We start from the raw sequence: 18,897 nt of genomic DNA, 5'->3' as shown, positions 1-18,897 counted from the left end.
GGGTATGAGATCTGTCAACACATCCTCACTCCCAGGTCGGCCTATGTTGACGTTATGTCAAGTCCCCTGTGTCGGCTTTTTCCAACGCAAGGGGGGGGCCCTTAGCATACATTTTCAACTTTCCGGGACGTCCATAGGCTTCTATATAGCTCCCTAAACGTATGTTGTAGACAAATTGAGATCGCGAGCGAATGCTACCCGCAGATCCATTCTCACAGCGTTTATCAACCTTTTTCTTACTCAATATCAAGCCACACTTATTGTTTTTACTTCTTTATGTTTAATTGAATAATGTAGGACTTTTGTTGCCGTCAGTTCTGCGGCGGGATTTGACGCTCATGGAAGCGGCATTCGTTTGTGTCGGCTGCCCTTAAAGGCAATGTGAGCGTCCATTCCCATTGGATAACGGAGAATTGTACACCCGGAAGTAAGTATTCCTTTCTGGTCTCTCCGTCAGAACTGCACCCCTGGCTGCTTCTCAGGTCGACTATTTTCATTTCCTCGCTCCTCTGTCCTCGGTCTCACCGGAAGTTGATTTGCCTGCGCCATCTTGAGTACCGTCCCATGGCTCTTATTTCTGCCGGAGGATCGAGGAGCGATAACCGAGCAACCACCAGACCATCCTCCGATGAAATCCTCAGATACTCACGCCGCCCCCTTACTGTGTATCGCTCACTGATTGGACGAGGCAGTGCATGCACTGATCTGATGCTTCTTGACATGAGAGCAGTTTCCCAGCGGAGTGAAGAAAATACATGAACCTCACGGGACCGCAGTCATTAAGTCCTATTTAAAATGTTAATTTGCTCCACACAAACAAACAAAGTGTGCAGTCCAATGAATGTTAATCTAACTGGGTTTTGATAGATAACATATCTGTTTTTGTTCTCTGAATAATTGTATTCCTATTGTGCACTCTAATCAATATTAATAAAACTATTGTTCGTTTAAATACATTTTAAGAATGGCATTTATCTTTTTTGAGAATGACTTCTTATTTTATTTCATGTATTTGCATCTACAACAGATGATACTAATGTGTATGTCAGTAAATGTGCACTAACAGAGGCGGGGGTGTTTGTGGAAATAACGGGAACAGAGCTGGCTGCTGCCAGACGAACAGCTGTGCAGCGTCATCACAAACGGACGTCGCTTCACGTGACGCTCCGGAGGAAAGGACGTCCCATTGCTCTTAAAACTCATTTCCCTGCTTCTCGTGGTTTCCTTGTGTCCCTCCATGCTTCCCTGGTGGGAGGGACTAAACGCAGGGAAACGACGCAAGTGAGGGAAGCAAGGGCTGCAGTCGGATAGTTTAAAAATCAGCTCCTAAATTCTAACCCTATCGTCTATTCCTTGACCTCTGAGTGAAACGTCACGGGGTTAAGGGATAGTGGATAGGAGAATTCAAAAGGATTTAGGAGAAATCCCACGACTGCGGTGCTTTAGAGAATCAGAATGCACTTTCACTATCCGACGTGTTTATGATGCGCCAGCGGACGTCATTTTGTGCGTCTGCTGCTGTGGGGAAACTATGGAAACTACAGTTTTCTATAGAGCGGACTACAACACGGATGTTTAATGAGAACGAGGGACTACTGTAAACTAATCTAGAGACTCTGCACCGTGCTCTGATGCTGCTGTTTTGCTTTATGAGCGTAGACAACAGAGAAACATATTCTTCATGACCAAAGTTGGAATTGAAATAAAAAAGGAAAGTGAAACTTATGCTCGTCACCCTCTCCCTCCGGTCCACATTAATACTAATGATCCCAAAGATTGTATGAACTATGAAAAGATCTTAAAATCAAAACAAATGTATTTATTATAAACGTTAGTCCTTAACATCTATCACTGTGTATATCACCATTCAAACATCTTTTAAAAGTTGAACAAACCCCACACAGCTCAGTAAAGACTGTGAAATGTTGACTTTATTTGATAATTTCAGTAAAAACTAACGTTCATATTTCTCTCTTTGATTATAATACTGATGAACGTTCAGAAAAAAGCACTTTGGCAACTTACCACCTACGTTTTAAAATGCTTAATAAGCACCGTAACTTTCATGATATCATTTCTCGGTCAAAATCGGTTGTTTCCGTGAACGGCCAACTGTTGAGTGACTGCAAATGCTGCGGCTGCAAGGCATTGTGGGGCAGCATTTTCGCTTCTCCTGTCGGTTAGGGAGGTCCAGTGGTTCCTAAGCTAAAGGAGGTTATAAAGGAAGTTTGAAACCTCCTTTCCTATCATTCTCATCATTCTAGAGAATTCGAACGGCACTTATCATGGCTGCCACTGATGGACTTCCGGGTCATTTCACTCCTTTAGGAAGGTTCCTAAGCTAAATGGACTATTCGACTTCAGCCCCTGTCAGACGAGACATATACCACGTGATGACACGTTAGGCTCGTGTTGTGTTCAAGGACCATGACCGTTGCCAGGAAAAATAGGCACTCGCTTGTTTAATTATTTTGCGGTCTAGATTTCTTTAATTGTTTGCGTGTGTTTATAAATTACCTCGAGGGCCATACCAAATGGTCTCGCGGGCCGTATACGGCCCGGGGGCCGGAGGTTCCCCGCCCCTGGATTAGAGCAATGCGAATATTGGGTGGTCTACCATAGTATTTACATGGAGATAAGCCCCTTAAAAACCATGAATTAATAAAGCATTAATTCTGTGTTTACTCCTGTCATTCAAACAAGACGCTGGAGAGGGGGCGGGCCGTATCTCCATGTAAATCCTATCGGAATCGGATTGATCAGGCTAAACTAACCTGTAGCTGCTGTAGTACAACAACGTCATACAGACATAAATAAAGCAGCGACTTTTGTATATGTTTAACTTTTGTCCAGTTTCTGAACAGATATGAGGAGCTGTGAGCTCTGAGTGTGTGCTAACAGCTAACGGCTGATGTGTTGGGCCAATCACGAAGCGTTATTTCTTGACTGGCAGCAAAAACAACCAATCACAGCAGTGCTTCTATGGCTGGCTCTGTCCAATCACAAACAAGAAGTATTCTCCCTAAGGAATACCCTTTCCGTCCAATGTGAAATGCTGCAGCGTTTTGTGAAATGCTGTGGTGTCTTGCACTTCTGGGCCACCGTAGCATTGTTTTTCATTTAATACAATATACATCTTATACCTACTCAACCAACACCTTACTTTATTTGAATCAAGAATCGAGAGAATGTGGCAAGCTTGCAAATTTTATTTTTCACGTGTAAATGTCTGTTACTGATTGTATTTTCTCATTGTTTTGTTAATGAAGAAAAAACAGAAAAAAGCATTCACAAAGTAAGAAAACATTTATAGATACATACGCACATACAATATATTGATGTGATAAAACACAGTATCACATGTAGATGAACTCTCACATTAAAGCAAATTACAGCAAACTCAGTATCAAAGATGTCAAGAAGTATCTGATTTCCTACTTTCTCGATCACACCTGAAAGCAACATGATGATTTCTCCTTTAAATTTGAAAGATTTAAAGACTCAAAAATCCCTTTACACACTTATATAATATATAATATATCTTTTAGCTCGCCTTCTGCCGTTTTGACCAAAAAAACTGATCATTTCTTTGACATTTCCTGCAGGACACCTTTGACAGAAACGTCTGCTGTGACCTCCAGGTGTGTAAAACAAACATGCATGTCAGAGAGGAAAGTGTGTGATGAAACTGTACACTGACAGAATACATTTACAGTTCACAACGTGACTTTTACCACTGTGTTGCAGGCACAATGTAAAAACAGAGTTGATTTTAAGAAACTGAGGCGCCAAACTGCTTGTCTGGTTTGACAAAAAAAAAGATACAAATTGAAAGAAAAGCCCTTCAGAGATCAACGATGGATTTCCACTTTTTTTAAATGAAGATAAAAACTGGAATGTTTTCTGTCATTGGCTTTTCAGTCCCTATCCATCTTTCAGATTCTTATTTTGGTTTTTCAGCAGCGCCAACATGAACATTATGCTGACAGCAGTGGTAAAAACAAGCTGTATAAGCAGAGTGTGTATGACCAGGTGTGTGTCAGGCTGAAAAAGTGTTGTACCTCAAATATTCACACAGTCGATCCCACACATTACCCAGGACCCGATACTGTAAAACCTCCACGCAAACTTTTATTATTGCTGATCCTTCATGGCACAAACAATAGAAACAATACATCATGTTATTCATACTATTATGTTGTTTGCCATGCAAGCTCACTACAGTACTGCTTCTAGATTAGCTTATTTTACAGAGCGACAAAAATAAATGAGGAACTGGAGCATGTTTAGGTCGATCAGCCACACAGTGCCAGACTAACTTCTACAGCTGCTTTACAGATTGTGAGTAGATACAAAAGGGTTATTATTGTCATTATCACACAAAATTATGGTTATGATCGTAATAGCAATATTTATAATAATACAAAAACACATTCTCAGGGCATCACAAGTATAATGAACCAAAGGGGGCCAAACATAATGTTTGAAATAATTTAAATATTTCTGACATTCATTCCTTCGGGTGTTTTTTTATATATGTACAGTTTATATTTGTATAGAAGTAGTGCTTCATTTTTAGAAATAACAAATGAAAAAACACAAAGGGCTGCATTCTGTGAATGCTGTGCAAATAACATCTTTTTACATCGACCCTACCAACCTTAACGTCCTGACAAACCTCCCTCTCCACAAGCGCTCACAAAAACACCTGTCTCATTCAAAACTGTGATTTCAAACCATCACATCTGCCGTCCACTGGCAGAGAAAAGACTGCAGTCAACTTTGATTCAGGCAGGTAAAAGTACATAGCAGAAAAGCATTAATGTGTCTTATTATCCTTAAACGTCTCACACATAACAAGCCAAAGAGGTTCTGATAATAGAACTCCACTTGCAGAAACACACGCTAAAGCCAAACAATCAGCGATAGTTGGAAATGTCTCTGCCCCATATTTCAAATCACACTGTGACATCATGGCATCTGTCTGATAGGAGACAGAAACTCCTCCTCCCCCCCACCTGCCCTCATTTCACCCGCCAGCAGGCAATGAAACGTCACAGAGAAACCCCTTCCCTTCCTCAGCAGTGAGGACATCATGCTAACGTGCTAACAGGCCCTCAGCACTGACTCACAGGTCGTGAAAAAATATCACACAGTTTCTGCGTCTAAAATCAGTGCCGGCAGAGTTGGCACCTCAGAGATAAAATACAGCTTCACACTGTGACCCCAGAGATAAGTGACGGTCAGCTGCACGGCAACTGCTGACTGACATCCAGGAAACTCCGGCCCACTTCCTGTAGCCAACATGCTTTTGGTTTCAAATAAACTGCAGCAGCGTGGACCAGATACTGGCTCCTCTCCTCATCACTTATTACCCATAATCCCTCAGGACCTCCATGCAGCAGACTGAACAAGTGAAGAGAGAAAATGTAAAAACAAAGAAAATGCAGAATATTCCAAATGATTTCTGTAACATCTACATCCTGAAAAACATCTGACTGTTTCCTGTGAGCATCTTTAGACCAATGTTGCCTTTAGGTGCCGTCAGAAATAACAAAATCACAAGCGCAAACTTGTTTGAGTTTAAGACGACTTAAAAGCAGAGTTTTCTCCCCAAGAGGCTCATGGGAAATGAAGTTGTGTACATGACAAATATTGCCAAAATAAAACAATTAGCCAAAAAATAGAAATCAAGGAAAAGGAAATTCTGTCTTTCACGATCAGCTCCAAGGTCACACTAAGAGTTAGTACAAATCTTTTTTTTCCTTGGAATACAACACACATATTTTCATTTAAGAAAAGACGTGGACAGCAGTATCTCAAACATGTATGTATACCCCTTTTTCTTTTAACAATACACGCAAAAATGTGTGATTTTAAACATGTGAATCATTTCTAAAATCCGTCAGAAGGTGTGAAGCATCGAGGACGTAATTTAACCGACGATAAAATAACGTATCGCCTCGCGCCGAGGAGGCCGCTGATTGTGACCCTTTGACGAGAGGCGAAAGACTTTCCCACAGAGCGATGTCCCAAAGAAACAATGAGTGTTTTGAGTGAAGTCCCAGAAGATCCCTCAGCGAGAGGAAAAGAATAAGGTGAAGAACAAAAAGAAAGGTCCTGAAATTAAAACGTCAAAATAGTATTTCTCTCCGAATATCAGTGACCGTGTTTCCTTGTTTCAGATGAAATGCAGTCCGGCGAGGCGTTCAGGTGTGGCTGACGAAGTGATTTTAAGTTGTCTGGTGCTGCATGCATGTCATAGGAATAAAATGTCATCTTTTAAATGTGGTTCATTAAAGTCAAAGAACCCCAATATGTACACATTGCTGAAAATATCAGCAGTCACATATATAAATAATGAAATATTTATCAAACTAATATAATCATTTAAGTCATCAAAATGCTTAAAATTTGATTTTTTAACGCACTTTTCAGCAAAATAGTTCCTCTGCTAAACTGTCAGGAACTGAAGCAGCTAAAATTACATTCATGATTACTTTTGCTTGACAAACTGGGCTGATAAAGTATTAAAAACTATTTGATATTTTTACATCACGAGACGCACAGTCGTCGTGTCTAAATGACCGCAGAGCTGCTGTCTTTATATTCGACCGGTCAGTGTTAGGTAAGTGGTTTCTACCATGGGAAACTCAGATACCTTTCTCTACTGGATGCTGCTCGTCCCTCAAAAGCTCAAAAGCTTCCTGAGGTTAAATCATGGCAAACTGTCACTTTAGTCACTTTGAATACATTCCCTCCATGACATAAATGCAGCACACTGAGTGGAGGTGTGTGTGCCTCTTCCTGCGATGCGTTTGAGTACCCCCCCCTCCCCCGATGGGATGACGTCCCTGCAGATGAGTGCAGTGACAGCTGGTGTGGAGGAGGCGGGGCTAGATGGATTTGGAGGAGTCCTGTTTGCTGATAAGGACCTCCAGGAGTCGGAGCTTGGCCTTGATCCTCTTGTACTCCCTGTACACTTCCAGGCGCGGCACCCGGTCCTCCTTCTGCACATTCCTGCAAGGGGGAGAGGGGGGAGAGGGGAGAGAGAGAGGGGGGAGAGGGGAGAAGGAGAGGGGGGAGAGGGGAGAGAGAGAGGGGGGAGAGGGAGAGGGGGGAGAGGGGAGAGAGAGAGGGGGGAGTTATAGCCAGACACCAGCAGATAAATTGTGTCTGCTCCAAGGCCGTTTCACTGAGCGTTAATCAGCGCTCCCCAGACAGCATCACACTGAGGGCAGACGACATGATCGCTGATAGTGTGTTTGATAGCAGAAGACATCAGAGCCTGCTGTAAGGAGGCCTTTCAAAGAGCGGCCATGGCCAAGGTCATGAGTGAAGTTCTTAACTTCAGCACAGCACTGTGATGTTTTCATTTTCTCCACAGACACAGAATGATCTCGTCTGACGTGTCTGTATACTGACTCACTTTAAGCCTTCCTGGGTAGCAATATTGGATTTCAGTTGACTTCCTCAGACACCTGACAGCTGAATGACATCATGTTCATTATGGATTTACGTTGTGCATGTGAGCGGCTGTCTTCTTCCTACCTTCCATTATGCTGATAAAATTCTTCCTCAAACTCTCGGATGGTCTTCCTCAGTTTCTTCTTCTCGGCTCGGGCCTTCCACAGCTGTTCCAGCAGCTCTGGCCTGCAAGGGGGGGGGGGGGGGGGGAGAGGGTTAACCTTGATGCTCATTGTGATTGAACTGCAGTGGAAGGGAAATCCCACTGAGGATGTAGGGGTAGCGTCTTGGTGCTCGCACACCTGACTCGACACTGACTGAAGCACACATTTATTTATGACATGGAGTTTTTTGTTAACATCATTTGGATCTAGACGCATTGATTTAGAGTCAAGAGAGAAAAGGAGCGTGTGCAGAGGATCAGCTGGCAGGATCATGACCTGACGATGAAGAAGATTAAAGGGCAGTGTGTGTGTGTGTGTGTGTGTTTTTGAGAGATAAGCTCTGTGACACGTTAACCAGATTACAGACTTGATTTTCTCTCATTAATCCTGCTGGTGTACAGTCAGTAGATCATCTGAGCTTTCATTAATACATGAATGATTGGTGTTTTAAAATGTATTCTTTTCCTCATTCTTAATTTTAGAACTTTGTTGTTGTTGTGTGTGTACTTGTGTGTGTGCTAAAGTGCAGGATAGTGTCATTTAATACACTATTAAATGTGTGTGTGTGTGTGTATATGTGACGTGTGTGTGTTTGTATATATGTGACGTGTGTGTCCTCACATGGACGAGGCGTTGGAGCTGGACAGCCGCAGGTCGAGGGCCAGCTTCCCGGACCCCTCCTCCATCTTCCCCCTGAGGGAGGGGTCGGGAGGGGTGTGGCTCCTCGTCTTCGACCCTTCAGACGAGGTCACCAGGTCCACGGCCATGATGACCTCGGAGCTCTGCATCTCCCCCCCGCTGCTCTCCCCCTCCTCTTCCTCGTCCTCCTCGTCTTCCTCCTCCTCCTTCTCCTCCTCCCTCTCCACCTTTTCTCCCCCTCCTTCCTCTTTTTCCTTCCGCTCGTCCTCCTCCTCCTCTTTGATCTCCTCCCAGAAGTGAGCGGTCTCCCCCTCGATGATGGGCTGCAGGGTCTGAGTGCGCCTCTTACTGGAGGGGGACACCTGGGGGGGGGGGGGGGGGGTTAAAGAGAATTAGAGAATTAGTATCTCATGTAAAGACTGAAATACTCGAAGTTAGACGGACTTCTTAATAAAAAAACAAGATATAATAAAGATTGTGATATTTATTGACGTAGTTTTACGATAGCACATGAATCAAATCTGTACTGGAGAGCCTGGTGTCATTGTGTAATAACATATGATAAGATAAAGTAAGATAATATAATATAAATCTGTATGAATCCCCGTAAGGACAGCATTCAAGCAGGAACATCGAGGAGAGTGAACACAGGCACGAGTTCAAACGACACAATGATGATAAGATTACAAATATAAATAACAATAATAAGGATTAAGGAATACATTTTCCCTGGGGGCAATAAATATAATCTAATCCAAGACCCTGAGATGTCTTAGTTGTAGATGGGTGAACAATATGTACGCTCTTTACATAATAAATATGATTACAATGATTTACAGTAAGTGTGTAAATGTCCAGTTAGAAATATAAGTGAAGATAATACTAAGTGTGCTCGGGTCATAAGTAGGTGTTGTGTTCATGAGTACAGGTGTTGTGTTCATGTGTACGTACTGTGATGGGTGTGATGCTGACTCTGGTGAGCATCTGCTTGACTAATCTGTAGCGGTCGTAGAGAGGCTTCACCACCATGCGCTCCTCTCTGGTCACCTGAGGGAGAGCCCAGACGGTTAAAACAACTTTGATAAGGAGTTTGATTCATCGTCATCACAGCATTCAGGATGTGTGGTGTCTTACAGGTCGGCCGTGCAGCCCCTCGTAGTGCAGCAGGTTCTTCTGAAGCACCGTCTTCTCACAGGACAGCTGCTCCTTGGTCATCTTCTGCAGAGACGGTGATGAAGACATTGTGATATAAGCTATTTTTATATAGTGACGCCTTGTGCATCTGACATGAACCAATGTGATGTTTCACAGAAACAGAGCTGACATCTTACAATGTCACATTTATGCAACACAACAAAGTCAAACTGCTATAAACTGTAGTCTTTCGTAGACACTTTTTGCGACACACTTTACCTCACATTGACTATATACAGTATTGATTGTCCTTCCTCCTTATCTTCCAACCATTTGGACGCAAACTTGCATTTCCCCATAACGATGTTGTTTAACAACCGGCGTAAACGGACCTTCGCGCTATCAAGCAGTGAGCGTGCGATGTCCTGCTCAGATGACGTCAAACCCAACGGGATGCCATGAATAAACTACACAGAATCACACTACACACCTACGCAGTGATTACATTCAGGCAAACTGTAGAACACAACCTCTTTGGACAATTTCTATACTTATTGAAAACAAGCTACAACAATTAATACCTTGGAAAATGCCGTTTAATACTTTTAATAGCCTTCATTTTCGCTAAATTGATTTATCAACTTTTAATACTTTTTAAGACCCCGCCGACACCCTGGTACAGCACAAAAATATGTTTTCCCCCCTATTATTATTATCTTATCTATATCTCTGCTACATGGTGGCTCCTTGCATTAATCCATGTTGTCCTATTTCCACATTTTTAATGACAACTTATATCATGTGTATTTGCAATTTTCTTTTTTTATTCCATTACATTTTTGTATAACATTTTACTTTTTTTTAACCCGGGGGTTGCGGGTGCTAGTGGAGCCTCGCAGATGGGGGTGCTGCAGCCCCCTCAGCACCCCCCCTTCCCGCGTCCATTCGTGCCGTCTCGCAGCAAGCCGGAAATGAACCCAGCTGACACTGTCCGCTCCTCGCAGCAGCGACGTCCCGCCAACACGGCACCCAGACCCCACGCAGCATTCTCATCTGTTTGTCCTTACTGGTGTCATTTTCTGGTTGCTAACGCCATGGTAACACATAATCACTGATGTTCCGCTGTAACAGTGGTGGACTCATCAGAACAGAGTGGGCGAGCTGACCAATCAGAGCACAGTGGGCTCACAGGGAGGGGGGGGCGGAGCTCCAACAAGCCGTTTAGGACAGAGAGTGAATACACACTATACAGAGATGCTGTTTGAGAAACCAATGTGAGTTTGGAAAATTGCACAATATAAATCTATTCTAGTAGACCGTACCTCAACAATAGAATTATGATCAGTAGAAATGGCCATGACATGGGACCTTTAAATGGGATATGGCCAAAAACAAATGATGCACTTATATAAAGGGAGGTTTTCTATCATTTAAGAAACCCTATACATACATGCTTATATTAGTGGGGAAAGGGTTTATCTATTTACTCGCTAATCCACTTCTACTGTTCATAGTTGCGGTCACTGTCCTGCTCACAGCGTCTGCGGCTCACCTTGATGTCGTCGGGCCAGCCGTCCTCCTGCCTCTTCCCTTTGACGCGCTGCTGGATGAGCTCCAGCGTTTCCTCTCTGGTGGGATGTTGATCTTTGACCTCTGCGTCGTGAGCGCCTTGGTCCAGCGTGGAGCCGAAGCTCTTGGGTAAAGTGTTGCTGCGGGGCCGAGTCAGGGGGCCAAGCTCGCTCTCTGCACGGTGTTTGGCATCTGGGGAAAGAGGGATACAATCGTGAGGAACAAAATGAAGAAGCGAATCAAAAAGTGGAGGAGATAAAGAGAGAGAATGGGAGAGAGAGACCAGGACAAGAACGGTGGTTACAGAAAGAGAGAATGTGGAGAAAATGTTCACATTAAACGTGTTTGACTTTACGGTCAGACATGCTGCGGTGGGTAAAGTCACATGCTCCGACTGGCACCCACACCCAATCCAAACACAAACACACACAAATCCTAAAACATTTCTCTATGGCGCCTGAGAACTTCAAAATAAAAGGCGATTGTTACAGACCGAGACTTCCTGCTGCCTGCTGGGTAATATTTAGTTGCAATAAATAAACAGAAATTCGAGTATACTCGGTTCTGCTACTGTACTATACTGTATACTGCTTATATATAACCATTTCCAAAATACTTCTATTAAATTGCAAATAAGGACCGAATGAAAATATAATTTTTAAAGTGCCGTTTTCTACTGATATGCTTTCAACTGCCTCGAGAAATTCCTAAATACGAAGCAGTTTCTGTGTTTCACACAAGATGACATCGCTAGGATGATAACAAACATAGAAATGATACCCTCTTAAACATCCCCACTTCTTCCTCACATTACTTCACACTTAGAAAGATGCCTTTAGTTAAAATGTCTCGTGCCATCATGCAGTTCAACAGGAAATACACCAAAACAACAAGAAAGGCAAGACGCTCGCACAATGCCGCCTCATTGTGACGTCAGTAGTGTTTGCAGTGTCTACTTACTGAGGGGTTGGTACTTACTGAGAAACGCTTTAGAGCTCAGGCCTGAGTAGGGGTGGAGCGGGGAGGTGAGTGTGTGGTTGGGGGGGGAGCAGATAGAGGAGGAGGAGGAGGAAGAGTAGGAAGGGGAGGAGGGAGCATGGTGGCGTCTGTATGAATGGAGCAAAGCCTGGTGCCTCAGCGTGCTTCTGGGTAAAAGGTGGTGCTGGCGTCCTGGTTGGCCCATCAGTCAATCAATCAATCAATCAGTCGGTGGGAGGAGGAGGAGGGAGGAAAGTGGAGAGCGGTTGCTCGCGTTATTGTTGTTTTTCAATTTAGATTTTGTCACAGAGCCGACACCTCCCATAGAGAGGGTAACGAGAGTCATGGGGGGGGGGGGGGGGGGGGCTCAGTTTGGTGAAACGATGCATAAGAGACAGAAACAACTATTTCTACACATCAGACAATATGTTACAAGGAACACCAGTTTATAAGGGGACAGAACTATCAGCAGCTTTGATTGATCAAAAAGTAGATGAAAAAAAGACTATTCCTTGATATTTACACATCGACTCTTCTCCACCGTTTCACGTCACTGACAGCACTTGGAGGAAATGAATGTGGGCTCACAAGGACGCACCAGCACACTGGAGGGTGAAGCTACGCCTGAGGGCCACGTCTACTCCCTGGCATGTGCGTGTGTGTGTTAGACCAGCAGACATGCGGTGGTGTTACAAAGGTCAGGAGTGGGGAGGGTCAAGCTGTCCAGCGTTGAACAGGATGGCACGCAGACACTCTAGCCCCGACACACACACACACACACACACACACACACACACACACACACACACACACACACACACACACACACACACACACACACACACACACACACACACACACACACACACACACACACACACACACACACACACACACACACACACACACACACACACACACACACACACACACACACACACACACACACACACACACACACACACACACACACACACACACACACAGGAGAAAGAGCGGGCGGTTGTACCTTTAATCTGCCGGCGGATCTTTGTGAGGTCTGTCATCCACTTCAGGACTTTGGGGTTAGCTGCCTTGTCTCCATGAGAGGGCTGCAGAGAGAAAGAGGGCGGAGTTAGGGGTTCACTGATGAGGTCATCAAACTGAAGAACAGCTAATGTTTGCATACAGGAACTAACATCCAACAAAACACCCAAAAAGCATCTTGTGTAGTATTTATTCACATCGTTCAGATCATCTGACCTTCATCAGTTAAAGTTCATATATACAAAGATGTCAGTCCCTCTGTAAAATGCTTTCATTAGTATTTATTTGATTTTACTTTATTTTAATAATTTGTATTTAATAATATTTATTTTTATTTCCCAGTTTATATTTATTTATGTTATTTACAGGGTGCTTACACCTTTTCCAGGGTTAGGGTTAGTCAAATTCAAGCACTTTTCAAGCATTTTCAAGGTGCATTTTCCAGCTTTTCAAGCATCTTACAGCTGTTGTAAATTACATATTTATATACACATACTTATACTCAAATGATTATTTCCCTACCTCACATTAAATCAGATGTTCTTTATGCTATAAACAATCAGATGTGTGTTTAGTGATAGCCTTCTACACGAGGATGAAAAATGAAAAGAAAACTAAGTTTAATATTTCAAAATTAGTGATCTGTACGTAGACTGGGCCTCCCATATAACCTGGCTGAGCCAAATAACTTTTCAATACATTATTGATTACTATTTTTGAGGTTGGCAGTAAACATAAGTCAGAGGTACATGGTGTGCTTCTACTCACTACAGTTCAGAGGTCCATGGTGTACTTCTACTCACTACAGTTCAGAGGTACATGGTGTACTTCTACTCCTCTACAGTTCAGAGGTACATGGTGTACTTCTACTCCTCCACAGTTCAGAGGTACATGGTGTACTTCTACTTCTACAGTTCAGAGGTCCATGGTGTACTTCTACTCACTACAGTTCAGAGGTCCATGGTGTACTTCTTCTCACTACAGTTCAGAGGTACATGGTGTACTTCTACTCCTCTACAGTTCAGAGGTACATGGTGTACTTCTACTCCTCCACAGTTCAGAGGTACATGGTGTACTTCTACTTCTACAGTTCAGAGGTACATGGTGTACTTCTACTGCACTACATGTATTTAATCCCTTTAGTTACTCTACAGATGTGGATGAATGATGTGAAATATAATCAAGTGTTAAATCAGACTTTAGTTCCACCTGGAGTAAATCCACAAGCTACCCTGCAGTGTACAAAGTCATTCAAACTAGCTGCACCTTCACCAGCTTTGAGAACACTTTCATGATCAATCATTATAAAACATATCATATATATTATTCTGAAATGGACCAATCTGCACAACGACTACTTTTACTGTCGCTACTTTCACTATATTTTGATGAGAATACTTTTCTACTTTCACTTGAGGAACATTTTGAGTGCAGGACTTTTTCCTACACTCTGGTACTTCTCCTTTTACTCAAGTACAAGATCTGAGTATTTCTACTTTTACTAAGTACAAGATCTGAGTACTTATAATTTCACTACAAGATCTGAGTTGTACTTTTACTCAAGTACAAGATCTGAGTACTTATTCCACCTCTGGCAGCGTATTAGTCTGAATTGTAGCCACAAAATCACGCAGAGCTGCATAAAAATAGACTCACAATGGTAACAAGTGGAAAATAATATTTACAAATGTGTACAATAATTTTAGGTAATGTTGACTACTCAAGACTCCTGACTTATACATCTTCAAAGGAAGACTGTGTTCATTCTACAATTACCATTAAAGCAACATGTAGTTTTACTTGTATAATACTTCAATTTTATATAAAAGACAGTTTGTTTTCATCTGTTTTCAAATAAACAAAGTATTGGCTTTCAGAATATTAAACTTGTTTCGGCAAATTCAGATGATAAATACAACTTTGAAGCTTCGGCATAATTACAAGCAGAGAACGGAGTAATGTAACGTCACAGCAGCTGCCGGTGTTTCTTGTGAGTGTCACACACCCTTGCAGGAGGCTACTCGTGGGCTTGACCCTCGTCTTAGCCATGGCTTGTATTTGTCTTCTGCTAGCCAACGCTCGTTGAAACTGCAACCTCCTGGCACACTGTCATCTATCACTCATCAGAATGCCCAGGTCACACGTAACACAAACACTTGCAGGTCGCGCGGGAAGGCGCAGCGGCGCTGTTTTATGTAGAAGCGAAGCAATTATTTTCTTTTAATCTAAAAAGCGAACTATTCAGTCAGACAGCAATGTATTGTAAAAGTAAAGCATTTACATTTTCAAGCACTTTATCTCAATTTCAAGCACCATTCCCAAAATTCAAGCACTTTCCCAACCTTGAAAACACCACGTCAAATTTCAAGCAATTTCAAGGATTTCAAGCACCCGTACGAACCCTGTATTTACTTAATTAATTTAAATTCGTACTGGATTTGCTTTATTTAATTCCTTACTATACTTTGCTTTATCGTGCAACCATCTGTCATTTGAATGAAAACGACCTGTCAGGATATGTCTTGTTTTGTTAAAATGAAAATAAACAGTTAAAAAAATAAACAGTTCCTATATAAAGAGAGGAGTCAGGGCTAGTTAAAGGGAGGAAGAGGATTGATAATAAGCAATCACTTGAAGATTGGATAGGTATTTTATTATTTATTATGGCCTCTGACAAGAATGTCCTGTTTTTAGTACAGTTTGTTTCACTGTTATCAACAAGAAAATTCCTGGCCTGACTTCCATAAACCTTAGTGGAAGGATGATCTAAAGAAGAACCCATTGGATCCTAATCAATCAAGGGGTGGATACATATTGTTAAAAACCAAAGATAGGTCATTTGAGCTGCATGTGGTGTCGGGATAAATGTTTTCCAAGTTGGGGGAAAAAATGAATGCTATCAATATGTTGTTTCAACACGCAATCAAATATGACACATCTTCTTTGTTGCGTCCATGGTGTTTCCACACTATGACTTAAAGCGCATGAACAAAGTCAGAACGACTTCAAACTATGGAAAATTGGGAATTTCAGAGGAGCTGGGCTGGGCTCATTATTTTTTATTTGATATGTCTTATAAAGTTGCAGTGGTCATTAACATTAACTGTCAGAATAAAGAATACTACATACATACAGAATGTTTACCTTATAGTTTCTTTCCTTCTCAAATTGCTCTTCGAACTGCTTGATTTTCTTCTTCAGGTGCTGGAGCTTCTTGGTGAGTTGGTGCGTCACCGAGTCTCCTCCTCTCGTCGCCTCTTTGGAGCCGAACGACGCTCGCCGCGGCCTGGAGGAACAGAGGATATAGAAAGGTGAATGAAAGGCCAACAATGATCCAACATGATGCACACACGATTAGGGATGGGTATCGTTAAGGTTTTAACGGTACTACTACTTTTATCGATACCGCTTAGCGATCCGGTCCTTTAACGATACTCTTATCGGTTCTTTTGGAGAGAAAAACAAGGTAAACTAACTAAACTAATTGTAAACAAAATTAACATTGCTTTTTATTTAAAGGGGACCTATCATGCAAAATGCACTTTTTGATGTCTTTTATACATAAATATGTGTCCCCGGTGTGTCGGGGAACTCACGCAGCATCAGAAAATAAACCCCTCTCTCTTTTCCTCCGTACCCAAATCTCTAAAAACGGGGCTACAACGGAGCTGATCCAGATTTGCGTCCGATATGACGTAATATCGGCAATGTGGACCCACGGCACTATCAGAAAGTTGCTATCAGAAACAACGCCCGACTGTTTTGGACGTAATATGGTCGGTGTTTACATTAGCATCGCTAACACTCAGAGCTAACCTGTACTGGAGAGCATGTGTGTGAAGAAGCAGGAAATAAAAAGGAACTCACCTTGTGGTATAACCGGCCAGAGAGAAAGCCTTTGAGCTCCATACTGTTTCAGAAATATTTCTTGATAATCCATGATATGGCGTTTCATCACTGCAGTATTTAGTTTAGACAGTAGCTGCCGGGTCCCGCATGAGCTCAGACCCCTCCTTTTTTATCAATTATTTTTTTGTTTAAAGCTTTATACCCAAAATCAGCACTTTTGAAACAGGAAGTGAAATAGAGGGATATGAGGCATGGCTAGAATGGGTGATCTGTTTGGTATTTTGAGCAAAACACTTCATAGACATGTTTTTTATATATTTTATATATCTGAGACCTATGCTATTGCATAAAAATAGCATGATAGGTGACCTTTAAATAAAATAAATAATATTTCACATCAAAAGAAACAACATTGCTTTAACAAATCGTATTAAATAATCTGATGACAGAACTGTAAACAGAATAGCTGAAACTTTAACAAAATACATAACTCAGTTTCCTCTAATCATTAACCCATGTTTGTATAATGTAGTTAACTCCGTGTGTTGCTGCTAGCATACATAACACCTGACGTGGAAACATTACTCGTGGATGGAGCTACAGAGCTGCTAGAAAGACAGTTGAACCCGGTGCATTCCTCCGTCTGAATGTGAAGCACTTTTGCTAAATGTTTAGACAAATTGCTCGTGTTACCGCCCTTACATGCTAAACTCTTATTGCACTTTTGGTAACGAGTATTGTCCACATCGAGACGGGTAAAGTTTAACCACACCTTGGAGCACTCTCCTCCGTGTGTGTGTGTTGCTGCATGTAGCAGTTGTGTGTGTGTAAACTGCCCCGCCCCCTCGCAAGCAGGCGGGGGAGAGAGATCTCTCGCCTGGATTGGAAAGATCGAAAATACTAAAAATAATCATAGACGCATTTTGCAGTCTTTTTGCGTATTAGAAACGGAGTTGGCGAAACTAAAACTGTAATATAATATTTGTGTAGCAATAATACATACGACATATATTTTAGATGTCTCCAGTACCGATAAAAAGACCGATAACGTCGGAGCTTAACGGTACCACAGTCTTTAATAATTCAGCCCCGGGCCCCTTTAATACCGGGGCTCGGTACCCATCCCTACACACGATACGCTCTGACTTGGATTAAGGAAGATGACTGTAGGTATGATTACAGACTGGAAACTCACAAAGAGAATCTAGCTGAAACGTGTTTGTAACGTGAAGGGATAGGACAATATAAGATTTTGTAACTATTAAAAACCGTCGAAAAGAACGAAAGAAATAGAGCCGTATACACTTTTTTAAACTAAAATTACCATATTAAAAAGGACAGAATCACAATGTTTGTATTTCGACCAACCGGGAGAACAAATTATATTGTCCGTATTAATATAAATATACTTTTTTACTAATCTGTTGCTATTAATGTGCTTGTTGTCACTTTATCCATTTGTATTTATTGTCATTTAAACGTGGTTATGTCTTATGTTGAACATATTAATATAGTTATTTATATCTATTCATGAATCGAAGCGTACCTCTGTGCTTTGGTCGGTGAAGTGGCGTCGGGGTCCTGCTGGACAAATCTCTGGGCACCGTGCGCCCCGAAATCAAGAAAGCGTCGAGCCAGGAGGGGAGGGTGGGAGCGGGAGGAGGAGGGGGAGGCGTCCTGCCCTCCATCCTCCTCCTCCTCCTCCTCCTCCTCTTCCTCCTCCTCCTCCTGGCCTTCCTCCTCCAGGAGCAGCGGGGGGAGGCGGACCATGCGACCGGCCAGAGGGGAGAGCTGCGCCTCCACACCATCACCCTCGTCCTGCCACGGTTTAAAGGCAGGGACGGGGTCTGCAGAGAGGAGGACAGAAAGAAAGAGGTTAACGGAGGTCAGGAGGGAGAGAGAAAATAACTAATTCAATACTTAATGTTAACTATAAATAGCAATACACGCGAGGTACAAACAAAAGAAACACATAAAAGCTGCCTGTGAGCAGGTTAAGCTGAAACACTCAAGATCAAGTTCATTTTCTCCTTTGATTCCATGCCGAGTCGCGCCTCGCTTTGACAGTCAG

The 18,897-nt window shown here is 42.4% G+C and overlaps 1 protein-coding gene across 5 annotated transcripts in view; it reads right to left on the bottom strand.

Moving 5' to 3' along the window:
- Positions 1-3,194: 3,194 nt before the first annotated feature.
- fam13b (family with sequence similarity 13 member B) overlaps positions 3,195-18,897 on the bottom strand; it is a 98,247-nt gene continuing 82,544 nt past the window's right edge. For 4 of the 5 annotated variants that reach the window (XM_034092881.2, XM_034092880.2, XM_034092882.2 and 1 more), the window contains exons 14-23: positions 18,373-18,673; positions 16,122-16,263; positions 12,961-13,042; positions 11,952-12,143; positions 10,957-11,165; positions 9,405-9,488; positions 9,222-9,317; positions 8,253-8,632; positions 7,552-7,653; positions 3,195-7,020 (exon numbers count right to left, since the gene is read on the bottom strand). In XM_034092881.2, the coding sequence (XP_033948772.1) occupies positions 6,897-7,020; positions 7,552-7,653; positions 8,253-8,632; positions 9,222-9,317; positions 9,405-9,488; positions 10,957-11,165; positions 11,952-12,143; positions 12,961-13,042; positions 16,122-16,263; positions 18,373-18,673 (1,712 nt within the window). In that variant the 3' untranslated portion in view covers positions 3,195-6,896. The remainder of the gene's footprint in view (positions 7,021-7,551; positions 7,654-8,252; positions 8,633-9,221; positions 9,318-9,404; positions 9,489-10,956; positions 11,166-11,951; positions 12,144-12,960; positions 13,043-16,121; positions 16,264-18,372; positions 18,674-18,897) is intronic. The other variant, XM_034092884.2, reaches the window with a different exon arrangement.

Source organism: Pseudochaenichthys georgianus, chromosome 10 (assembly GCF_902827115.2).
Source record: "Pseudochaenichthys georgianus chromosome 10, fPseGeo1.2, whole genome shotgun sequence".
NCBI lineage: Eukaryota > Metazoa > Chordata > Actinopteri > Perciformes > Channichthyidae > Pseudochaenichthys > Pseudochaenichthys georgianus.
The sequence above is the reverse complement of the archived record's forward strand: the minus strand, read 5'-3'. Positions and strand labels throughout refer to the sequence as shown.